Source organism: Copadichromis virginalis, linkage group LG7, assembly GCF_057382275.1.
Source record: "Copadichromis virginalis isolate Kocher_CV1m ecotype Utaka linkage group LG7, C_Virginalis_male_GT1.1, whole genome shotgun sequence".
Classification (NCBI taxonomy): Eukaryota; Metazoa; Chordata; class Actinopteri; order Cichliformes; family Cichlidae; genus Copadichromis; species Copadichromis virginalis.
The window spans coordinates 14,853,253-14,879,802 of NC_140624.1; the positions used below are offsets into that span (position 1 = coordinate 14,853,253).

Below are 26,550 nucleotides of genomic sequence, written 5' to 3' on the forward strand. Positions count from 1 at the left end.
TTACTTTCTCAGCTCCGCCATGAAATTAGTCTGGCACATAAATCCACATCAAAATGGCACGTAGTTTTCAGTCTGTGTGCTAAACTAAACTAAACCATCTGGTGGCTATATTTTCAAAGGACAGACATGAGAGTGGTAACAGTCTTCTCATCTGTTTACCCAGAGAGTGAATTATTAGCTAACAAACCCAGCTCTTCCGTTAAGAGGAAAACGGCCAGCAGGGTGACACGATCCTCACCAGATAATCAAAGCCTGAAGCTCATTATGCTCCTGGATGATTTCTCCTTATTGATTGTTTTGCTCGCTGCTGGTGAATAATGTATGAGTGTATAATTCATTAATTAACTACTGTATTATCTTCCTTGGTGTGCTCTCTGTCATTGCCGTGGTCACAGAGTAAACTGCAATGACAAGCTGACCTACCTCGGTAGCGACTGCTTGTTCCCTGAAAGTACTTTTAATCAGTTGCAGTTTCAGACTTTGTAACAAGGAGGCTTGCACGTCCTGAACAGACGGCACCTGTGAAACCTTACCTTGCCAATAACATCGTTGCGGCTGAGTCTGTCCTTATCCATGACGGTGATGATGATGGTAGTCTCCCTCAGCACATGGGCGGGCACGTCAAAGGGGAAGGACTCATTGAAGATGGGGTTGAGACAGCGCTTCATCACCACCGTCTTCTTCTTCTCTACACGCTTGTCCTTGTGCATCAGCCACACCTTCACATAGGGATCTGCAGCGTGGAAGCAGAGTGCGGTGGTTTACATGAGCGAGACGATGAAGATGCACATGGTGATTTTTTTTTCTTATTCTTTTTTTTTAGGGTCAGGTTTGCAATTACCCTCCTAATTGTTAAAAGTCAGAAAAGGCAGCAGGGAAGCAGATACCTCGTTTGAGCTCAAGGTCAACTTATCCCCCGAGCGAGGAAACATACAAATGAGGAAGTATTTATGGAAATAGGGCCTGGGATCTGTACTACTAGTTCTGGAGCATTGTGAGATTCTGTCATACTACCAGCCACCAGTCCTACTACTGCGGGAAGCTGTAATTGTACAAGAAATATGCCACAGAGAGCATTTCACAGCGAGACAGGACACTTTAAAAACTAGCAGCAACCAGACTGAGCTGACACAGATTTGGCTAGGAGGTTGAAGATCCTCATAGATATACAGAAAGAGAGGACAGGAAAGAGGGAGGTCAATGGAGAGACGCTTGAAGTAATGTCACCTTGCTGCTGTAGCTATCGACGGTGGCCAGCAACCGTCCTGTTAGCAGACGAGTCAGTGAGTGTTTGAACACAGAGACAGAGCCTTGTGTGAAGCACAGAGCTTCCAAAGTCAGGAAGGACTTCCAGCTGCTGAGAAATGCTTAGAGAAAGAGAGCCTAAACAAACAAAGGGGAGTGTATACCTGAGGTGCCCCCGATATCCATGGCTTTGAGATTGCGTGCTTTGATGATGTTCACAGTGATGGTGTTGGCGGTGGGATTATAGCAGAGAGACACCAGCAGGTCTCCTCGTCTCCCCTGAGGAACACACACACACACACACGCAAACAAACACAGCGGAGTATGAATCACCCAGCCTAATATCAGATTTCATCAGGGAATATCAAACTCCAGGCTACTCACTAGCTTGTTGTGTAATCTTATATCACTGCCCTTTCTGCTCTAACCTCCTTGTGCCAAACACAGACCATCCAGCACCCAGGCAGGCATGGGCGAGCACGTGGCTCACCCGCCAAAAATAAAAATATGTCAATCCAGCTCACATGCTGAAAACTGTCAACAAATTTGTCACACGTGTTTTAATAAAACCGCACGTCGCGGCTCGACCCCGCGGTCACCCCTCCCTTCCTTACACTGCCATCACTGCAGGGCTTCAGCTCCTTCCAGAAGGTCTTTAACTGGCCCAGTTCCACCTTATTAAGGGGGACTGACACCTCTCCAATGGGGTCATTCCTGCTGAAACGGTCATAGTCCAACACCTGAAGGTAGAGAGTGCGCTCTCTCACCTTCTCATAAGGGAAGCCTAAAACAGAGACAGAAACAGAAAACACTGAAGGGTGAGGGCTAAACCACAGAGAGGGAAGAAGGCCAGTGTAATCTGTAGCAGTGCAAAGAGGGATGGTTTTGGCTGAGAAGTAATATTAGGCTCCAGTAAAAAAACAGCCAACTCATTCATTTTTCCTAGAGCACAGGCCATTGTTCTGATTTTGTAAAAGGTTCTGAACATTACTTTTGGCTGTTTTACCATTTCACAAGCAATTCAAATCATACAGGAATGAGACACTTCACTGCCATCTGCGCGACTGCTACGAAACCTCTGCAGTGTTCAAGAGCATTCGTTATTATTCGACTCAGAATGATTTCCGCAGTTTCTTAAACTGGAGCTTTTATCAATGCAAAAAAATGTTGTTGCAGTTTCACACGTTATGTGTTTTCACACATCTCCCACAATGCTCTTTTTGTGTTGAGAGACAGCTCTTTGTAACAGCTCGGTAATCGCACTGCGCAATCTGAATCCTTTGCCGTGACTATTTAAAAAAGACACATATTCTTGAAGCAATAGTTTTACATTTTAAAATGGAGCTTTTGAATTTATCTCTTCGTGCCTGTTTTCGGTCTTTATGCAAAGCGAAGCAGCTCCTGGCTGCGTGAGTATTAAGTGGTCTCAATCTTCTAGCATTATTCTCAGCAAGAAAGCAAATGACCAAATCTCCCTAAATGTTCAGTTATTGATTTAAATTGGTTTACAGCTATCCAAAGCCCTAATTATAGAATTCATCCCCCTCAAATGTCATGGTCCCAGGTTGTTGTGATGTTTTTGAGCATTGGTTTGTTGTGTTGATTAGGTTTAATTTCTGTTTGGATTTTATCTTTTCCTCCCAAAGTTCATAGCAACCTCAATGTTTCGCCGTCTTGCCTTGCAAATCTTTCTATGTTTTAGTGCCTTTGTCCCCCTTTTTACATCTCATTTAGCTTTTTGCATCTTTTGAATATTTCCTGTTTTAATTTGAAAGCTAGTTATACTTTACCATTTTTCCAGCCGTGGTCAGTCCCCAGTCGTGTCCTATTGAGGAGTCAATCCCAGTGTGTATACAGACTCGTACTTCATGTTCCAACTTGTTTGCTCTGGTTTGTTTTATCCATTTTTTGGGGGTGTTATTCTCAAGGGGACAGATTAAATGAACAAGAACCTAAGAACTAGACATATAAATGACTAGACTAGGAAGAGCAATGAAAACTGAATCATAAATAAAACTAAATCAAAGAATATTAATTAAACCAAAAACACATAAACACTGGGTCACAGACCCAGGACCATGACGGTTATATTTGATTAGCTTTTGTTTGTTATCTGACTCAGCTTCTTACAAATGTGCAACATGATTTTACATAAACACGCAATTAAAAGTGTTACTACTTTTGGTTATTGTACATGACAGATTTATAGTTTTTTCTGTTGTTTCAGGCTATCAAACTGAAAGCAATGATGTCCCAATCAAACCACAGATGGCAGCATATTTGGAAAAGGTGATGGAAAATATTTAGTGAGAACATTCCAGTATGTAAACACAGACCCTCAAACAGGAAGGTTTCGTTCCAGTGGGGGTTGAGGTTCTTCCTCTTGACCTTGGTCTCCAGCTTGTGCTTTTTGTCAGGCAGTAGGTAGATTTTAACAAAGGGGTCGGAGGTGCCAGAGAAGTCCTTGGCCGGGAGGTCCTGGCCCCTGAGAACTTTGACCGTGAGGGTCGTGTTCTGGAAACTGTAGCCTATGCTGAACTGGATCCGACCCAGCTTTTCACTGATGGGCCCTTCATCATCCTCCGAACCTGGGGACAGCTGCAGGGCAACAAAAGCAGACAAATAATTATAATGCTCAGATATTCAGCAGCAGCAGCAGCAGCAGCCACTCACATGAAACTCTCAATCCAAGGGCACAGATCTGGTGTCACACACACACAGACCTTGACAGAGAGAAGCTGTGAGGGGAGGAGATTTTAGGGCTGCGTTTCTATCACGGTGTGCTAAAGCAGCTGCTCAAAGGCAGGGATTGTTCTGACATTAAGAAGACTGAGAGAGCTTAATTTCCTTACTAATGTTCTTAAGAGGCAGGAGGTGCTCAGATTGGAGATAGGGGAGCTTTAGACCACCCATTCTCTCTCACAGCCACTCTGACTGCTTTATCATTGCTGTGCACTAAAAGGCCACTATCTGATGGAAGCAACGGCCGGAGAGAGGGGAGCAGAGAGCGGGAGACAAACAGAAAGAGGAGGAAAGAGGGAGCATTGTGTGAGAGGCTTGGAGAGAACAGGCAGGAAAGCAAAGCTCAAGGTTGGCATTCTGCACTTGCAGCTGTCTTTACAATCATTTCTTTTCTCCCTGCAGCTCCACCTTCTGCCTCTGTCCTTTATTTTTTCCTCTCCCGTTCCCACTCGCTTTCTAACAATAACATAAATTGGAACAAAGAATTCTGAGAACTCTGAGTGGCGATAAACAACCACCAGTTTATTAAAGCCACTATGTGCAGCCGTTACCTCTAACAAAAAGTAAAGCTGTGTTATGCAGGCAAAGTCTCACTGAGCATTATTTGAAACTGTTGATTTTGCTCCCCGAGGCCAGGGCTACAATTTCAAAGTGACAAAGACTCGCTCAGCAATATGTCAATATGGCATTATGGACTATCAAGCAGAGAAAGTGTGAAATTCTCCAAGTCTAATTTATCAAACAGCGTGAGTCACCTTGCATGCCTGTTTCGTTTGATTGTCACTGTAGGAACTGCCTGTATGTTGTTCTATTACAGCTCCCTTACTGCCAGCTTTAGATTAACCTGTGTATGGATTTACCATAGCACTGCAACACGTGCCCTACCTGGTGACTGAGAATTACCTTCTGGGTATGTGGCCAAAAGTACTTGGACACCCTAATATTAAAGAATTTGGATTTTTCATTTCAAAACAACAGACACCATGAAGACTCCTTTAATCTTCAAGGACATCTTTATTAACGATGTCAGACACTCACTTGAACCGATAAGGTAGAACTCATATCAGCTTTCTGATTCATCATTAAAACTCTTGCAGGTGACAGCTCTAATGAGGCTCTTCAATACAAAACAAGAATTGGGATGCCAAGATCAGGTTGCTCATAATGTGGCTGAACCAAACTTGTAACATAACTGCTCTCTTTACTTTGGATAAGTGGATGGATTTGGTTTCAGAGCATGTTTTTACTCCTTACTTTGCACAATATCAGTCAGAATATAATATAACCATCTCAGCAACACAATTCTGACTGCGAGCGCAGCAGCCTCATCCATATGCTGTTCATATCTTCGGTTTGCATCAGACAGCCAATTGAAAAAGCTTAAAGGGAGGTTGGCCTTAAAGGGGGAGGAGCTGAAACCGCTTCTTTTAGGCATTAGATAATATGAGGATCTGTGCTAAGTCTAATATAAGATAAATATGGATTGAATGGATTGGACAGTGAACTGATCAAAGATATTTTACAGAATAAAATTATGAAAGTAGAACAGGGGATAATGCATCCCTTTCTCAAATGGTGCTTGCAGATTACAACTTTTATAGAAAGCCTGTAACATGAACTGAAAACTGTCTACTACCAGTCCTTAAAGCAAAGCAAAAACCAAAGGATCCACCTTTAAAATTCCATCCAATCTAGGTCTTTACTTAAAAGCCCCAAACTAACAGCGAAAAACCTACTTATTAGTGTATGGACTGATATAGCTTACTTTTACACCAGTATTGTTTTTCTGACACTGTTAAATGGGCTACTTTTTTGCACTGCCCAACATAGTTTTTCTATAGTATGATTTTCAGGCACTCAGTCCCATATAAATTGAGTTTGTACAATAATTATTATTAATAATAATATTGCCAGCTGTTTCAGCTTCTATGGGAGTTCTTTACATCTTCAGTAGAAACCAGCTAACTTGCCCTGGTGGAAAAAATAATCTACTTCCTTTCACTGAAAATTAGCAGCCTAAACAGTAAAAGTCAGGTTATAGACCAATCATATCATAGACAGCAAGATGGATTTGAAGTGGGACATTGTCTTACCATCACCATGTCTCCAGTGAGAGAGTTGGCCAGGTCGGTTACAGAGGAGTGGCCATCAGCATCAGGAGGTTGGCCCTTGGGGCTGTTGGCTGGCTTGTTGCCTCTGCAAAGAAAAGCTCAGGTTGAAAGCAAGAAAAGACAGCGAGGACATGTGAAGCTAATTCATCTACAGAAAGAGAGAATGTCTGAGCACCCAGGGAGTCCAACCTCCACCTGTTTAACGCTTGAAACCTGCCTATCTGGAACAATCGATGGTGGTCCAAGTTAACTTTGGATAGATGTCACTTCAAGCTGCTTTTTCTGTAGCTTTCATGAGCAAAGCCAAGTAAAATGTGCCAAAGATTCCACAGATTAATGGCGGGCGCTAGAACTGAGGACAGTTGATGCGGCAAGTGGTGTTTGAGGAAAACTGGAGTCTGAGATGACTATATATAGAGAGCTCCACCCTGGCAAACATCCACATCTTTACAAGAAAGTTACCTCCACTAAAAAAAAACCCAAAACAAAGACATTTTCAGACAAAACATAAAACAGAATCACTAAATTTATTGACACAATCCGATTAATCATCCTGGTAGAAATTATGCTCAGTCTTTTGACAACTAACAAATGACAACTTTAACAGGACACACATGTATAATGACATATATAGCAACATGACGTTACTTTAAAAACAGTAGACAGACATATATAGCAACATGAAGATGACCAGATGTTTAACAGGACAGACATTACACGGCTTTGTAAAGTATTTTGCGTGTTTAAATTGCACCAACATCACAAGTTTTATAAAAACAAAGGTGAGTGCAGAAATCTGCCATGGAACAGCTGGTTCTTAGGTACAGATGTTAATAGATGTGAAGTTTAGTTCCTTGTCATGAGTATTGTTTAAAAAACAACATGTGGGATAAACATTCTGGGAGAAAAATCACTATGTTCATACATCGAGAAAACAAGAATCACAAAGTGGACAAAAAAAAGGAAATTAGCACAAGAAGACAAAAAAAATTAAAGAGAATAAATATTTTAAGATTAAAGGAAGTGTGAACAGATATCACAAGAAAAGAGAGTCAGATGCAAAAGTCCTGCATAACATGACGCATTGGACAAACAGCACTGGATAAATGACTAGTCAAGGCACATGGAGAGGCTGAACACTGAAACACCAACAAACAAACAGTGAATCGAGAAGGAGAACAAGAACAGAAACACTGAGAAAGAGAAAAGCAATGAGCAGACACAGAGAGGACACACACACTAACACTGGATGGAAATCATAAGGACTGCAGATAAGACAGAAGGTTCAAAAGGGAACGTGAGAAATAGAAAAAGCAAGCTGAAAATTATTTATCTGTATTAGAAGAGATAGCAAGTATTAATAGTATGAACAGTAAGAGAAAAAAATAACAAACACCAGCACATTAAAGAGAAATAGAGAGCTGCAAGAAAAGATAGGGAATGAAGGAAGGAAAGCCTGGAAACACAAGAGAGGCTTAGTTTGGTCAGTCTGATAAGTATCAAAGAATAAGAGACAAAAAAAGAAGGCTATGCACACGTAATATCTTTAACAGGAGACAAAGGGGCATACATGCTAAAAAAGAGGAGAGAGAACACAGAGAGTAAAAGAAAAAGACAATAAATACAATTGATCTTCAGGAAAAAGAGAGCAAGAAGCACTATTCTCTGCATGGAGAGCTCAAAATAATCGATAGAAGAACCAAAAAATATAGAGAGAGGGGAAATAAGGAGTCGATATACCACACGAAATGATAATACCACCAAAAACACAAAAAGGAACAAGTAGTAGGAAAAGCACATTTAGAGTGTTACAAAAGAGGGTGTTGATAGAAATTAAGTTGAGAACTACAAATGATAAAAGTTGATTTTAAGACGAACCTGAATTTTCAACCATTTAGCAACACTCTAAAAGTGTGGACCAGGGACACAGGGGCCAAAGCACAAACTGGCATTGGCTACATGTGCATATATGTTATATGCAAGTAGTTGTCACTCGGAGAGTGAAGGCAATGCCTTGAACAGGCAGTAGACAAGGAGCCCATAGAAAGTCTGTCTGTCCGGCCAGCATTCTCTGTCGAGCTTTTCACCAAGTTTGTTTCGAGGGATGTTTTTTGGTTTGTTTGTTTTTCTGGACCCACTAAGCTTCGAATTTGGATGACAATTGATGTTGAATGCAATAATGTGTACATTTTTGCAGAACACACGGACAAAACTAGAGGAAAATATACTGACAAATAGACAGACAGAAAAGGCGAGCAAACAAGACAAGCAAACAATCACTTCAACCAGCAAAGGAACCGGAGTGAGACGGGGGGGAAGGAGGGATGTTAACCATTTCAGGAAGGGAAGGGGATGCTTATGAATTGCTGTTAGTTGTATTAGTCGCCAAGGGAGGTATTTGCATTTCCATATTGCCTGATTATTATTGCTTTTATTGTTATTATTCTGCACTGGCTCTAAACTGCAGGCAATGAGTTTGAGAGAATCAAAAAGCTGCGCAAAACACTACACCTAAAACATGAGCATCTACTCAAGAAGTCTAAAGCAAAGGGAGACTCTTAGGGCTTGAAGTAAAGCAAGGCACCTCCCTCCTCCTCCACCTCCCAACTATCGATGGGGGAGTGAACGTCTTCAATTATTCATTCTCCTTCATGCTTCATTCAGGGGTTCAGTGCATTCTCAGGTAAGAGCTACTGCTGTCAGGGGAATGGCCGCTCTATAAGGCTTGCTCTACAGCACCTGAGGTGGTCCTCTGCTCCCTGCAACCAGGCTGCTTTAAAGAAACGTCTGGGCCTGCGGATCAGTTAGCGCTTCCAGATCGTACATCTCATTGTGTATTGAAAGTGATTGGTTTCAGTTTATTCAATTTCTAGCAAGGCAATATTAAATGTGGCAGATGGCATTACTACAACTGATACATTTTGGTGCCAATGCTTTTTCCCTCTGACCCCATGGGGGTTGATGTGGTTGACATGATTTAAGCCTGCAGTTGTCTACAGTATCCAGTGGGGGGCAGAGTAGACTCAGATCAGATTCTCCCACAGCTAAGACACAGAAAGTGGGCTGTTGGCATAGCAACGACTCTAGAAACACAGACCATACATATGAGGGTTTGGGATGTGTGTGACAAGAGGATGTTAGGAGTGGCCGCAAGGGAAGGGTGTGTTTAGAGGAGTGCAACAAACAGGCAAACACACTGAGAACAAAGAAGTTAAGGTATAGGATATATGACAGGTACAGGTGAGAGCCTCGCAGACACACACATTCACATACAGACGTATGGAGGCAGGCGGGGCCACTTTGGGTTTCACCGTCCTGTGATACTATCCTGTTTTGTTACCTGACCGAGGGCCAGCAGCTCGTAGAGGGGGGGAAGGGGGAGAAAGACACTCCACTTCTAGGCTGGAGAGAGACGCGAAAAAGAGAGCCCAGCCCAGCCCCTCTTTTTTTTTAAAAAAAAAACACATTCAGACTCCCCACCCCTCTGCAAACATGTCACACTCAAGCAAACACGCTCGCCTGAAACCATGAAGTGATGTATTTCAATGTATATGCTCAATTTCATAGCCGCCATCTGTCATTCTTTACAGGTAGGGCATACTTTCCAGGCTCAGTCACAGTCAAAACCACAACAGTGCATTGCTTACATAACTCATTATCCACATGAAACACAGGTACATTCACACTAGACTCAGCCACTCGTCCCCTATGTGAAAAAGAAAATGTTGTAAAAACTATATGCCGCATACTATCATTTACTCATGAAAGTGGCTGCTTTCTCATTTTTCCTGCACAGCATACTGTTTGTTTATAACTGTGTTGCATTAAAAAAATGCAAAAGGGTGTGGAGGACCAGAACTGCCAAAATAAAAAATAACAAATAGTTTGATATTTTTAAAAAAATCCAGTAAATGCACTAAAATATATAACATATAATTAGAATTCATATAAATATATTTATTTTCATTTTCATAAAATATTTTATTAACATTTCTGTTGGTGCTGGTCAACCACTAGGGACAGATTTGGCACACTTTGAGCCTCCATATTTGCATGCTGAAGCATGGCATAGAGAAAGAAATCAAGAAATGAAAATACTGAAATAAAAAAGTTTGAATTAATAATGAATAAAGTAATGAATTAAAAATAATAAATTAAATTAAATGAATAAGTAAAATGAAAGAGAAATAACTATTAATAGATGAATAAATATACAGAAGGAAATTTAAAAAAATAATATTTAATTTATTCTGCATTTTATAAATTAGTTTTTCTTTTAAGCAGCTTTGGTCTTCCATAAACTGGAACTCTTTCATCAGTAAATCATGGTATGAGACATTTATTTCTCATAAGACATAAAATACACGTGAAACTAAAACATTTAGTGTAAGTTTGTTCTGTTGTTTCTATTCCATATGGGCCCTGCTTCTTCCCTCAAGCTACAACCAAAAAGTCTCATAAATATGGATGCTTTCACTGACGACTAATTACTTCCTGCATGTTGAAACTAGAAATTAGCCTAAAATAGCATCATTTACTGAAATCCCATTTCAGGAATGAGCAACAAGTGAGGTGCTAAATACTAAATACTGCCTTCTGCTTCTTTCACTGAATTCCAAATGGAAATAGAAAAAAAAAACCCAAAGGCACTCAGTCACTGCCAAATGTTTATTTTTATTAAGTAAGTACTGTTTTATATATATTTTATTTTGACTTTTTAACATGCTACTTCCCCGAGCTTCAGTTTCTCTCTTTTTAATGTTCAATAAAGTGCTGAAGGTACTAAAAAACTGGCAAGCATGATTACTTTCAAATCGAAAGATGAGCCTAGTCTCTACCTAACCTATAACAGTCCACGGTTCCCTTTATGGCATCCCAAAACTCTCAGCAATTTTAGTATTCATGCCTCAGAGCTTAATTAAAACAACTAATCTATCAATCCAGGGAATATCAGCAACACAAAATAATAAAACCGCTTTAACGGTCCATTATAACTTCAAACACGAATCTACCAAATGTTTAAAATTTCGATTAGCTTCGCAGATTGGCTTCTGAGGTGGAGGCTGCCGCATATGTGCCACCTGTTCTGAGGCAGAACACAAGAGTCCCAGGTTAATGCTCCTAATAGCTCGTCTCCCCAAACGCCATCCATCTATCTGGATGAATGAGATGAGCATGTGTAGCAGCCTGTACCTGCTGGCGGGAGTGCTGCCTTCAGCCCTGCCTTCAGTACAATAAGTACTCCCTCCTGCTACTCTCATTGAAGGAAGATGGATTTTCACTTTGAATTTTCTCTCATCCTCCCTTGACCTGTGGATGGATGGATGGATGGATAGATGAAAGCACTCCTCCTCATCTCTTTGTGACCGAGTTTTTTTGTGTGTGTGGTTTTTTGGGGGGTTTCTTTGGGAGGGTTTTGCCTTAATGCGATCGACTCCCCCCCCCCCCCCCAAGCATGTAACTGAATGCATCTCTACATTCCCCCTGTAATGCATGAATGAGCACAGTGGCCGCAGGGAGCCAAAGCCTCGGGGACAGTCTTAGCCAGAGCCCCCGAAGACTGTGCTGATTAGTCGGGTCTGCAAAGCCCTTGTCACAGGAGGAGCACTGTGTCAGACTAGCAGAGCGCAGCATAATCAATTTACATGTTGATGTACAAACACACGTGCAAATTATATCATCTTGAATTATAGTAATATCTCCTTTTTTTTTCTAAGAAAACGAGGCCTGAAATAACGACCATTAAAATGATAAACTGTGACCTCAGGATGCCCTGTCGTTACATTAGCCTAAACACACACAATCCTCCACCACATAAAGATTTAACTCCTCCCACTCTGGCTAATGTGGTTAGAGGACAAACACACACTCACAGCGTCAAACAAACGCACACTTATATTGATTTGGGTAAATGGTCTTAACCGCCATCCACTGCGTTTGTCTTTTATGTCAATTTAAGCAACGTAATAAGCTCATAAATTATGAAGTTATATGTACATATATATATAGCCCACTTGGCAATTAACAGAGACTCGGAATCTCACTGAGTGCATCATGTCTTTAAGGCAGAGAAATACACATCTATATCTATTAATATCAGAGAGATGTTTTCAGGGAAAAAAAGACAACTCCACTGGCTTACACAAAATGATGTAACATGCATGGATGAATAATTGAAGGACCACAGGCAAGTGGATTGAATGTCAATGTGGCACACGCGTAAAGCCCGCCCCCTTTATCCTGAGCCTCCATCCTCATTGGGCTGTGCAGTTGCTGCTCAGAGAGAGATCTAGATTCGAGACTCTCTGGGATTGTGCCTTCTCTTTATAGCAACACTGGAGGAGAACCTACAGTATATGTTCACTGAGTCGCAAATGAATTGTGAGTGCAGACCAATGAGGCATAAACAAGCCACTCTAACATCCTAATTAAGCCTTCTTAGAAGTCCAACCTATGGATGGCTGGACCGCAAACATCTCAGCATGTGCGACCTCCTCTCGCCCCAAAATTAAAGCAACACTCAATCTTAAAACCTGTAGTTGCTCTCTCTGATAGTCTATCGTGTAACCTTTACTTCCTCTTTCCCCGCCTTGTTCTGTAACCTTGGTTTGAAAGTCCACATGACTAACACCAGCTGTGGTGCAGTTCAGTCTGCTCCTGCCACACTTCATAAACAAATGGCCACGGAGAGCACTTTCATCCAGCCATCGCACACACAAGGTCAGTGAGGAAGCATTAAGAATCTCACACACTTCAACACCTTCTCATGGCCAGTGGGATGTTTGGATTGCCTTCAAGCAGCAATGGACCGTTAACATACTGCTGATGGCTTAAAGAAAAGCCTCAGTAATGTTTGTGTCTTAAGTACTTTAGATACATTTTACCATTAATAAGATTGCTTGGCTAATTGCATTGCAGGACCAGGAGCACTGCTGTTTAAAGTGGTGAACAAAGCACTTGGATCTTTTAATTAATTAAATATAGTATGGGAGCAATTTAAAAAACTTCACCATAAAAGGAAGTAGCACTTAAATCAAACTTTTGAAATACACCACAAATGTGTTAACCTTTCACATTATTATTTGATAGTGAAGCACAAACATTTTCATTCGGTTGTAGCTGGCTAATTTGAAATATTTTGTGTAAGGTTTCTAAACCTTAGTTTTAAAGACTGGGTCACTTAAAAGAAAAATGGTAAAATTAAAGGCTTGTGATTAAATACATCAATTATACCCATTTCCAACCCCCTATTTTTATTCATTTACGGCAGTGGGATAGCTTTATTCTACAGTTTATTGATTGATTCACATGATTCATAGCCTATTCACAGTGAGAAAAATGCACATTTGACTGCCTTTCACATCCCATTCAAGTCAATTTTCTTCTAATTGGATGTCCCTTGCAAACAGAAGGTTTGAACAGTGGGACGTGGGGCTTCCTTTAGTCACAGCCAGATCTGTGTGCCTCATATAAGTGTATTAGGGATATCTACTCTTACTGAGATAATACAAAACTAAGAACACCAAATTTAGAATCTGAAGCCTGAGCCTTTGGCTCAAAGTGACCACTTGTACATACACCTTCCATTACTGGCATCCATTATTTTACAAAAAAGTTAAATTTCAAATGAATCTCTGCAATCCTGTGAAAAACTAAGTACACCATTCCTGCTTCCACAGGAATGAATAGGGTTCTGTAAATAGCAGACAGGTGCTGCTAATTAAAGCACTTGATTAATTGATCATCAGCAACTGTGAGGAGTACTATGAAAGCAGAAGTTTTAACTGTTGCCTGGTCTGGAGCATTCAGGTGTGTGTTAACACACAGTCTTCCAAGGAGTGAACACCCCAGATAAAATTCAACCCAAGGTCAGACGGTGCAGTTCTCAGAGAAAAACAAGAGACCTAAGATCTACATCTCAGACTCTGCAGGCCTCAGCTAGCATGTTAAATGTTCAATTTCATGACAAGACAAAACAAGTGTGGCTTGTTCGGAAGGGTTGCCAGAAGAAATCCTTTTTAGTCGTATTCTTAGCCATAACGGTGGAAATCAAGCACCTCATATCAGATGTGAAGCAAGGTGGTGGAGGGGTAATAATTTGGGATTTTTTTTTTTTTTTTTTTTGCAACCACAGGGCCTGGGCACCTTTCAGTCACTGAGTCCACCATGAGCTCCTCTGTACACCAAAGTATTCTAGAGTCACACGTGAGCACGTGAGGCCATCTGTCTGACAGCTAAAACTTAGCTAAACAATGATCCCAAGCATAGCAGTTAATCTACAACAGAATGAAAAGAAAAGAATCAAGGTTCAATGAAAGACCTCAACCTGACTGAGAGGCTCAGATGGGACTTTAAGAGAACTGTGCATACATGAATGCCCAAAAACCTCAATGAAGGGATGTAACGTTGTACAGAGTGGGCCAAAGTTCTTCCACAATGCCATTAAAGACTGATAGTCATACAGAAAACCATTGCTTCAATATTGCTTTTTAAGTTGGCGCTACAAATTACTGAATCATTGGGTGTACTTAGTTTTCCAGAAGACTGCATAGAATCTTTTATTGTCATTCCAATACATGAGGCAGGCGAAAAGGGAACAAAACGTAATGAGGTCCCAGTTAAACAGCATTAGAACAAGCAAAACAACTAAATCAGTATTACAATTAAATAAATTAAACCTCTTAATAAAAAAGACATTGTTTGTTTGTTTGTTTGTTTAAATAAATTGAGCTAAATTTTATATCTAAAAATATTTATTCATTTTCCCCATTTTAATTTCAAACAGTTATTCAAATAAAACTTTATAGTTTTATAGAAAAACTTTATAGATGTATTGCAATTTTGATGGAAGTAGTAACAACTCACATGCGTCTGTGGCCAAGCAGGCCTTAAAAAAAAAGAAAACCTTTTATAGGGCCGTGTATCTACTGTACGTTAAAAGCAGCATAAAATAAGATTACTCAAACAAACAAGAGTCTACAAAATTAAAGCTCTAGCTGGTTCGATCCCAGGAGGAGACACAAATCCCTGTGGGGTTGTGTCAGGAAGGGCATCCGGCGTAAAAATCTGCCAAATCAGACATGCGGCGCTACCCGCTGTGGTGACCCCTTGAGAACAAGGGAGCAGTCGAAAGTAGCTCTCTACTCGGGTACATTTATTTACAGTAGTTGCTCTGAAAAACTGACTGGTTCATTAATGTAGGGCATGAAATATCAGTTGTGCAGACGGCAGCTCTTCTCTGTTCGTGGGGAGCACAAAGAATTCCCTTTGATGTTAACACTGACTCCGTTACCATTTGACGGATATATAAAATATTCACATTAACTTCAGAGGCTCGATGTTTGGCTGAAGCCATTTGCCAGTGACATGTTTTTCAGATCTTAGGTAAATAAATTCATGCGGGGTAGCATGAGTAATGCAGGTGAAGATGAATGATGGGCACGAGCACATGTTTAAATGCACAGACTGTGATGAAACACCGAGTGTGAAGGGTAAGAGAGACGAATGAAAGCGTGCCTTTGTCTTTGGCTTGAGAACCCCTTTCAGAGTGAGCAATATGCCAGGAGTGTAATTGATTCAATCACGTTTACTGTGAAGTCAGCACTAACACCACCAGGAACTATACACTGCCAGCAAGCTTACAACTTGCACTTCTAATAGACTGTTGAGGTATGTTGGGGGGTTTTCAAGCTTCTAAATTTAGCAGCCAATTAGAGTGTGGCTAAATCACTCATTAAAATTTGCAATTTGCAATTTTACACGAAATAAACAAAACCATGAGAGTCTCAAGTGGAATTAGATGACATATCAGCAGAAGGCTCACTAAAAGGTCAACACTTTTAAAGCTTCAATTACAGTCAAATTGTTTATTTGCTTCCAGTTCTCCAGTGTTCACGGGCTTTAAGTTACCAGTCATTCTTATTTGAGTGAAAGAAATTAAATCCAGGAAACAGCACAATGCAGTCTGCTAATAAAGGCGGATCCTGTTGACCACACGCTGGCCCGAGCGACAAACGCGCTGTTTGGTCTCTTAGTGGATTTCACAACTCATTTAAAGAGGTGTGAACACAAAAAGCTGAAAAGGCAAGACGCAATGCACACAACAAATTACAGAGGAAGTCATTCTCCTCTGCGGCTCGCTGCGTTTCAGGCTATAATTGTGAACAATGCGGAGACTTTTGATATTAGTAAAAAAGAAGCAACATTTCTTCTCAAAGGATACTTTGATGGTTGTTTGTAACTCTGTGGTCGCAGAAAGCTCAGGGCCAAAAAACAAAACCAGTAGACAAAGCAGCTGGTGGCTATAGTAGCTCTAAAAGCAAACTTATGATAAATAAAGGAACTTATTAGTTAAGGGAGGCCTATTTCTATGACCCTGAAGACACAAGAGGTCCTTCAAATGTCAGCAGCTGCATGGTGCACATGTGCATGTCTGCACTGCGGCTGTGCAGCCCAGATAAGAAAACAGTTACCATCTGTGTTGTAATGGAGCTCTAGTTTTAAATCACGTGTCAAATTGATGAAACACTTGTGAATGAGGAATAATTGGTGTGACGAGTACATCAGAATTTGTCCGCCGTCCTCTGCCGTTTTTTTTAAAGGTGTGTGTCATATTATGCATCTGCACACTGTCGCCCATTTGTCACAGAATCAAAGTGAGGTTAAAACTGCCTAATTGGACTGCAGAGGAAATCGAGTGTGTCGCGTCTGCCTAAAGCTGGACCAAATCAAGGATTTCTCTGTGACACTGTTGTGAACAATCGAAAACGGCCGTCCAACGACTGAAAACGCTCTGCTTGTTTCACACTGTACTCATTTGTTAGCCTTAAATTGTTTCACAAAAGTAGGTCCAATTCCTAAACAGAATGCAAACCCAATTATTTCAAGAGACTGGGGGACGGTGAGCAAGGCTGGTGGATCCTTATAGATGAGTGGAAATATTTTGGCTTCTAGTGTCTAAGTTGGCTGGCAAAGAAAGCGGTTATTTTTAGCAGCATGTTTATGTAAGTGACTAACATGTTGTGGAATAATGAGGAGGCTCTCTGGGCCCTCGGTGGAGCTGCAGAGACGAGACTCTCAGAGCGGCAGAGGGTGATTGAAGGCAGCTAATGAGCAGGAGGGAAGAAAGAACACGGGGCAGAAATGACTTGGATAGTGAAGGCATAAAAATACAAAGGAAATAAGACAATTACCAATGGGAGGTCTCTGAAAGGCAGGAGTGAGAAGACAAGCAAACAGAGATGAAAATGGTGCTGAAAAATGTCATTGCAATAAGGCAGATAATTATCGTGGTCAGGGGAAAAAGGAAAGAAAAAGTACACTGGCATGAGAAAGCACTGTTTGATTTGACTGGCTGAAATTTTACCGCTAAAAGCCAAAGATTAAAAAAGAAAAAGAGTAGAGTACCAGTGAGCATCTCACTGCTGTGATTTATGAGCTCATTACTGCTTTCCAGCTAACACCCAAATTGTTTTATCTCCTCACTCATCAAAGCATTACGGCGAAATTTTCTACATTTGGTTGCGTAGTTAGCGCTCATTTTTATTTCTGTAGCAGTATGTTGAGCTCTGGTGCTATTTCAGGCGCAGGTCTATGACACAATAGACTTCAACGCAGTGACTCACCAAAAACACTTACAAACAAAACTACCCTCCTCTACCTAGATTCTGAAATCACCTCTCATTTTTCTTCAATAGCATATCCTTCACATCCTTTCATTTGCAGCCAATTTTCTCTCTCACACACAAGCACACACACACAGAACAAGCGCTCTAGTACATTGTCTGGTACCTCTTCTCAGGGGGCGGTTCCTGATTGGCTGGTGGCGGTGGTGCTGCCTGCGCTGTTTCCTGCAGGTCAGGGATATTGGCAAAGTCATCTTGCTCTGCCACACCAATGGCCAAAGCCAGGACCACCAGCTTTCCTTCACTGGCTCCCCATAAAAAAATAAAATAAAATAAAATAGATAGAAACAGAGGTAGAGAGACAGAGAGGCAAGGAAAAAGAGAACAGATGCAAAAGGTTCGAGCATAAAGAAAGGCGAGGTGCAGGGAGAGAGAGGAAAAAGGAGAGGTCATTTTAGGTGACAGCGAGGGCTGAAAATTCAGAGGCAGAGAAAACAACAACAGATCATACGAGAGCAAACAGCAGAAGCGGCGACGGAGAAAATGGTCATAAAAGAGGAACTCTGCAACTCCACATAAAACCCCACAAAGTAAGCGCACAGTCCAGGGAAGGATATTAAGAGGACACCTTAAAGTGAAAGGCCAAACTGATAAAAATCGAATGATTTCAACGGGAGCGGGTACAGGCCGTCAGACAGCAAATACATCAGGAAACTCTGGGTAATGATTGTTAATGGATGTGATATTCAGGAGTTTGCACGTCAGCTTCCACGCATGTATAAGGTGTCTACAGGTGCGCGCACACACATGTCACACAGGCAAAAAACACTACACCCCCAACACACACACTGTCATTTATCTAGTGATTTCACCTGCCTTCTGCTTTTCCTCCACATTCACCTTTCCCACTGAACATGCGAGGCGTCTTTCTCCAGAGTTAAGATTTAATTAAGCCTCATTAAGAAGATCTGGACTAATTGTTTCTATTTGAGCGATACAGTATCTTGAGGTGCACGGTGTGTGTCGTTTTCTGGGTCACGGCTCTCTCACTGCTGCACTCTTCTCATTTCATCATCTCTACTGTGCTACAGATTCTCACCAAATCCCCCCCACCCTTTTTCGCCCTTTTTTTTTTACCCCACCCCCCTCACCCACCATATTCCCCCTCACCCCTATGCACTTAATTCTCTGACTCCTCATCACTGCCTCCTTCCTGTCATCCACACCCACGGTTCTATAGCTTAAGCCTCTCGCTGTGTTACAATATCTCGGCAAAGAAATATATGGGGCTGCCAAGCCGCAGAGAGATATCACCCTAAACTTCACAATTTCATCTTTCTCGCATACCGTCGAAGGCTTTTACTGCAGGACTGTAAAGTCTGTTTAATAATCTCCCTTTTATACACCAGTAGTTTAAAAACTTTTATGTCTAGTAACCCTTTTCAGATTAACATGAGTTCCTGACACCATCTGTCACACGTGTATTCATTTTTCCAGCAACTGTATTCATAGTCCTTTTCATTGCAGTGATTTCAATTCATATATTCATTACTGCTGGCTAAATGTATCAATTCCTTTTTTTTATATTTCTATTTCTATAATAACTATTATTTTGTCTGCTTCAACCTCTCTGCCTTTTTTCTTGCTAGTTTTATATACACTCAGCTTAAACATTTTGCATTCTGGTGTTACAGCTCACTCAATATGAATATATTGAATATATTTGAATCAGTTATTCTAGATTATTCTATTCAGATCCACTGAGGTACCTCGTTATCTGGTGATACTCGCCTCTGATTGTTTTTGTAATTCACGATACACCGTGGTAGCTCAAAGTGTGCCCACATCAGCCAGTGCCTTTGCTATATCTGTCATACTAGCAGATCTAACCTAGAGAACATTATTTAAGTTGCTTTACTTTGCTTACGTTTGCTGCAGAAGTCCAAGCCACTTTGCATCCCACCTCCTCCTAAATCCTCCTTTTTATACTTTGCCTGACTTAATGTCATGCTTGCTCAGTTCTGTATGGGGGTCTTGCTGCTAGTCTCGTACAAGTGGAAGGGCGGGGGCATCCTAGATGGAATTTATCCTCCCAAATAAACACTCACTGACCACCTCATTAGGTACATCTGTTAAACGTCTCATAAACACAAATGTCTAATCAGCCAATCACGTGGCAGCAACCCCATCAGGCGTTTAGATATCATAGAGACCTCCTACTGAAAGCTCAAACCAAGCATCAGAATGGGGAAGAAGGTGACTTTTAATATTTCATAGTTGTTGGAGCCAGATGGGCTGGAAACTGCCAATCTACTGGGGTTTCCTACACAACCATCTCTAATGTTTATAGAGAATGATCTGAAAAACAGAAAAATCCAGTTAGTGTCTTAAAATGCCTTGTTGATGTCATGCGTAAAGGAGAATGGCCAGGCTGCTTTGAGCTGATTGGAAATCAAGCACAACTCAAATAACCAATTGTTTTATCTAAGGCATGCAGAGGGCCCATAAAGCAGATGACCTCACAGCAGCAGAAGACCTCACCAGGCGCCACTCCTGTCAGCTAAAAACAGGAAACTCAGGCTGCAATATTCAGCTGGTAGGATCAGAATTTAAACAACATTCAGCATGGATCCATTCTGCCTTGTATCACTAACTCAGGCTGCTGATGGTGTAAAAGTGTGGGGCATATTTTCTTGGCACACTTTGGGCACCTTAGTACCAACTGAGTATTGTTTAACCACCCCAGGCTGCCTGAGTAGTGTTGCTGATCATGTCCATCCCATTATTCTGAGGCTGTTTCCAGCAAGTTGTGGCAAAGCTCAGAACATCTCAAACTGGTTTTTTGAACATGACAATGAGTTCACTGTACTCCACAGTCACCAGATCTCAATCCAGTAGAGTATGTTTGGCATGCAGTGAAACTAGAGATTCACATCATGGATGAGCAGCCGACAAATCTGCATTCACCAAAATCTCTGAGGAATGTTTCTAGCATCTTGTTGAAACTATTCCAAGTGGAATTAAGACAGCTCTGGAGTCAAAACGAGGTCCAACCCAGTACTACCAACGTATACCTAATAAGGTGGCTCTGGATGTATTTTAAAAGTTATTTTATAATCACATTAAAAAAAATGTTATTTCAATAATGACCAATCCAATCCAAGGTGTCTCTAATAAAGTGGCTAGCGAGTGTACAGTCTTCTTTTGTCTATAGTGGTTCTGATATAAATATTGCAGTCCAGGCATACAAAGCTAAGAGTCCCTGTCATAATATTTCAAACTATCAGCAGAATTAACCTGTACTCCTCATTGAGAACCACTGAATAATATAACATGGTCTATGCAGTAATACTGTAGATACTGTAGGTATGATGTTTATTGGATCTCTCTACTCTCATCACTTTTAAGTACTGTATGGGCAATATTGTTAAAGCACTTTGCTTGAGCCATTGAGCACTGGGAAGGAGAGAGACCATTTAGAAAAGACATTACAGACACTGGGATAAACGATCGATTTAAAGCCACAAAAAAGCCATGTGGTCAAACGGCTCCAAAAGTCAACTATCTGTGTCAATGACATCAACGCATTCCTCCAGCAATGATTCATCAGGACAAGGATTCTGGCCAAGATTGAAATTAACCGGTTTGAACAATGGGTCACGTCTATTACCAGACCGCTCTGTCATCAACCATAGGAGGTGTTCCTGTTGCAGCAAAGTAGATACAACGACAATGACCTCAATCTCACATTAGCAACGATGAGTCCTATAGCTGACTATTACGAGCAATATTCTCAGTGACCTTGGTGCCTGCATGTGCTACGTTGCTGGTGCTCCGTTAGCTAGTGTTATACTGAAACACCAGAGAGGCTTTATAACATGTTTTTTTTTTTTAAAGAAGAAAGAAACAGATGATGAAAGGCTAGTGCAAAACTGATTCAGTCGACATTAAACACATGTTACTTTGGCAGTGTCCTTGCTCATCCCTTCATCCCTCACCCCCACCCCCCCACCCCCAAGTACCAATATGTTGTAGAGGAAATGGGCCCGGTGACATAAGATCAATGCTTCAGGGTTAACACAAATCTACACACAGCTCCTTAACCCCTGTTCTTATAGTGTTGCAGTGACATGTGGGCTGTGTGATGTACACACGGTCCCGCACACGTGAGCAGGCTGGCAGCACAACCAGCAGTTATACAGAGATGATGAAAGAAAAAGAAGGCGCCATTTTAGCTGCAAACACTCATGAAACATGGATTAGGCCCACTGGTGTGTCTCCAAAACCAGATATTTAACAGCTATCCAAAGGGTGGCTCAGAAATAGCATGATCTAATTGGGTGAGAAGGAGTGAATGTAAAATATATTGTGACTTTTTTAATGAGACCAAATTCTGAATGTTCTGAACCAGCACCAGCAGCGCTGTCCTGTAACCACAATTGCAGCAGACAGGCTGAATGCCATCCAAACAGATGTTACTGTTTAGCAGAGCATGCAGCGTAAACATTTAACAATTTTGCCACAGAATGGGAGCGAAATGGCCTCCAATATGTCATACCTCCTTGCTATTTTTTCTTGCACATGGCATTCAGTCTAAATTTAGAATAATAGTTTTCTATTGAAATATTGTGCCTACATGATCAGAAGACTCATTATTCTAGGATTTTCAGGAGCCATATCGAGTTACTATATGTACCCAATAAATAATATGTACTATGTATTTTTAGTATAAGTGGGTGGATGACTTGGTAAAGACATACACTGATCCGTGTCCTGCAGAGCCACATAGTATACATAACAGCAAATAAAGAGAAAAGGTGCTATTTACATTCATAACTGTACCCCTTATTAGCATGATCAAGAGAGTTTTCATCCAAGCCAATTTCTTGTCTCCTCATCTGCATTAAGCTTCATTAGCATGATCAGCTCTAACATTGTCTGAATTGCCTTTGTAAATGTACATATAGAAAGAGAGACTATCTCCTTGTCAGCAGTCAGATTTACCACAAGTAGCAGTGAAAGCAATGATTAAACTCGACTCTGAAACTCACAGTTTCACACACACTTATACATACGCTTATATAGACGCGCACTGTACAAATTTTGACAGACAGAAGTAATATCCTTCCCTGGATATCAGATGCAGACTGAAAGAAAAAACCTGAAGGGAAAAGGCAGAGAACAATATTTCATAAAGGTAAAAGCAGATTAAGTTATTACTTATTTACTGATGTATTAGAAGCAATTTTATTCAATGGCACTAAGTCAAGCAGTAAAGAACACAAATGCACACAATAACTCTGAAAGACCTAGCGTATACTGTAATACACTTAGACAGAGGCCTGAGCAGAGTGACGCTAGTTTAAAGCATGAATGAAGAGTTATAGAGACTCACAGGAAGGACTTGACATCCAGCCCACGATTCCGGATCTGGTCCATCATGTAATCCCAGCTGCCCGGGTTGGCACGCGAGCGCCCTCCTGCTCCACCTCCCCTATAGCGAGACGCACCTGCCGCTGCTGCACCGCCCCGTGCACCCCGGGGACCACCTCGTGTACCTGCATCCCCACCCTCACCACTGTTGCCACCTCCCTCTCCTCTCCCAGCACCCCCGCCTCCCCCAGGCTGTCCAGGTGCAGTGTGTAATTGTCCCAAGCTCTGGGATGTGGTGGGGGGATGGCAGAGACCAGGGCCTGACGGGTGGATGAGAGGCTGCTGAAGGCTCTGCTGGCGCAGCAGCGTCCGAGGCCGGGCCGGCCCGGAGGGTAAGTGCTCCAAAGTGGAAGCATAGGATAAGACTGGATCCCCAAAGCTGGGAGGGCAGAGGAGCAGGGAGGAAAGAGAGCGTGAAGAAGGCCACGGCCGGCACAGAATAGGATGATGACGAGGGGCAGAGGAGTCAGAGGTAGAAGAGGAATGAGAAGATTTAGAAGAGGAGCCGTGGCAGGAGGTGAGTTGGTCAGGAGTGGTGATGTCAGGTGATGAGATGAAGAAGAAAAGCAAAGAATCATCAGGGATGAGACAAGGTGGCACAGGGCAGTAGGGAGGCACATCAGGAGAAGTCAGGTTGACATCAGGGTAAATACAGGAAAGTTCATCCAAACAGGAAGTTGATGATGGACGGATGGAGGACGAGGAAGGCGGAAGAGTGGTATTAGAGGACAAAGAGGAAGAGGGAGGAGTGTTGGGAGGTGGAGACAGGAGGAGGAGGAGAGAGAAAGAGAGCAACGTGAGGCAGCAGCAGTAACAGCAGTAGCAGAAATAGCAGTAGAAGGTGCAGCCTGAGTGATCGCTGTGTGCTGTGTACTGCTCATGGGGCTGCGCCGGGCAGCAGTGTGTAGACTGTGAGGTAGTCTTGTGCGTCTGAGTCAGACGTGTGTGCACCCTGTACGTCCGCGAGGTTTGAGCGTGCTGTTTGCATGAGGGTGTGTTTCGTGGTGCCAGCGGTCGGATGTGCACTGTCCGCACGGGCGTGGAACGGCTCTGTGCCACGTGACCGCGTCGAGACGGATGGGTCGTGGCTTTGCAGCTTCCTGGCCTCGTCAGCGAGGGTTTTTTGGTCTGATGAGAGATCACCATTTCCTCTACTCGTCAGTCAACTTTTTCCCATCCCTGACAGACTCTCCTCCTTTCTCTCTAAGTCTTTTTCGTCTTTTAAATATGCGGCGCACCTCTAGAGACATCCGAACAGCCAACCAAGTTCTACAGCACGACTCCCTCCCTCTGCCAGCCTCTCATTTTTCACTCCTCCCCTTAATAAATGCTGTTTTATTGGCTCACTGCCTTTCCTAAAATGTCACAAACAACATAAAGATGTGTCACACATCATATATGATCGTATTTGCATGAGTATGTTATACATACTTCGTTGCTACTGTATATTTTGTCGGTTCTATTGTCACAAACATGTCATCATCTTTTTTTTTCTAGTTTCTTCTACTCCCTAAATATATCCTCCTCTTTCTCAGATCGCTGTGTAACCCAGACTACCAGAATTAGGTCATGAGAGAGCTATTCACATCAGTTAGGGGCAGTTTACTCCGCATTGCATTACTTCACCTAACACAGTTCTGCATAAAGCTTTTAGCACGACACACATCACATTTAACAGTCACGAATAAAAGGATAAAAAGGTCAGTGAAAGGTGTTGCAAGAGTTCAATGTTTTGAGGGCGGAACAAGGGAAAAAATAAAAGAGAGAATATGTAGAGTGGCTTTAGCTGGTAAGAGGAAAAAGGGAGAGGGAGATGGCAACGAAAAGAGAAGAGGGTGACGATGGAGGAGAAAATGGGGTGCGAGACACAAACACAAGAGACATAGACACTTACAGCGGCCTGAAAATAGAATCCAATTATAGACAGGGGCAAAATGAAAGATGAGAAGAGGAGAGAAGGAGGGAACGAGGAGTGAGGAAGTGATGAGCGTAAATGTGTTGTGGAGGAAGAAGTCCCACACATGGAGTGCCAAAGGGAGGTGCAAAAATCACAAAGTACCGAAAGTTAGCTGCGTCTTTTGCAGCACACTGAATATAGACCCCCAGTGATGTCATGCGTCATGGCTGGTGGGTACAGACAGTCAGTGACCAACACACAGTTCGTCTTTCAGCCTAAATTTTAATTAAAGGGAGGTGAGGGTGGGGGGGCTGCCAGCGTGTGGTGCATTATTTCAGTTAGTGTGCGAAAATGAGACTATTTCTGTGCACAAAGCTGTACTGTGCAGCCGTTCTGCATGTGTCAGCTGGAGGCCTGAGTCAGTGTGATACAGCTCGAGGAACTATTGTTATCTTCTCATGATGAGGTTTACATTCCCTAGCACTCACACCTTGCGCTGTGCCCACACGCTTACATCACGCTGTCATCGAAGCTGCACCTTCCTCCCCTGCTGAACTTGACCTCGCTCTCCCTGTTTCTATTTTGAATGGATTCATTCAAGGCGCGAACTTGTAAGAATAAATGTCGTGCCGTGGAAAGGTGTTTATTCTGCTGCACGGCGACTGAAATGTTTGCTTTTTCGGCTCGGGTTCCGAACTCACTTGCTGGGTTTCAGTCCTCCAGACTGCATGTGGCCCTGGACGGTCTGCCACCTCCCGGCCTTCACTCCCTCTGTCACCATGCTCTTCACGCTGTCACTGCGATAAGGACCCCCCCCAGTATCCCCATGGCCAGTTGCCGCCCCCTTCTGACCCCCTGATACTGCCCCACTAAGAGAAAGAGACAGGGTGCAAAGGGATCCCATGGCAGACAGAGGGTATAGAGGGAGGAGAATAACGACAGGCAGAGGAGAAAAAGACCAAAGAGTGTGAGAGAGAGACACAGACACACAAACACACATACACAGACACACAAACACACACACACACACACACACACACACACACACACACACACACACACACGCACGCACACAGGGAAATAGATTGAGCAACCACAGGGCTGAGGTGGTGAGACAGATCAGTAGACTGTGTGAAGGGGCAGGCCTATTTTCCAGGCCAAGTGAGAGGCAGGTGGATAAAAAAGGTTTGGAACCTATTGAGGAGAAAAGCAGGGAATGGGGCAAGGAGAACAGAATGAAGGAGGAGGAGGAGGACGAGGGGGAGGAGGAGAGGAATTTACTGGGAGCCTGTGGAGGATGGAAAACCAGCAAAAAGTCCCAGCTTTGGGCCTGGAGGACCAAAACTCTAACTGGCAGCAACAGTGTGCAGACACTAGTCATTGAGTTGAGATGTGCTACTTTTTATGGCATTATATTCACTGCAGCAGCTTAGAGGATGAGTTCTGTTTGTGTGTTTCATCCGAAGCTGTTAAGTGCATCTGGTCCTGATCTCAATGT

At 42.3% G+C, this 26,550-nt stretch overlaps 1 protein-coding gene across 2 annotated transcripts in view; it reads right to left on the reverse strand.

The window, feature by feature from the left end:
• LOC146704691 (uncharacterized) overlaps nt 1-25,817 on the reverse strand; it is a 38,100-nt gene extending 12,283 nt beyond the window's left edge. For both annotated transcript variants that reach the window (XR_014921203.1, XM_085461987.1), the window contains exons 1-7: nt 23,118-25,817; nt 17,889-18,026; nt 6,081-6,183; nt 3,582-3,843; nt 1,860-2,029; nt 1,410-1,524; nt 534-733 (exon numbers count right to left, since the gene is read on the reverse strand). Coding sequence is in view for 1 of the 2 variants with exons in the window: in XM_085461987.1 (XP_085318113.1) it covers nt 534-733; nt 1,410-1,524; nt 1,860-2,029; nt 3,582-3,843; nt 6,081-6,183; nt 17,889-18,026; nt 23,118-24,301 (2,172 nt within the window). In the remaining variant the exon portion in view is untranslated. The remainder of the gene's footprint in view (nt 1-533; nt 734-1,409; nt 1,525-1,859; nt 2,030-3,581; nt 3,844-6,080; nt 6,184-17,888; nt 18,027-23,117) is intronic.
• Between the last annotated feature and the right edge of the window lie 733 nt (nt 25,818-26,550).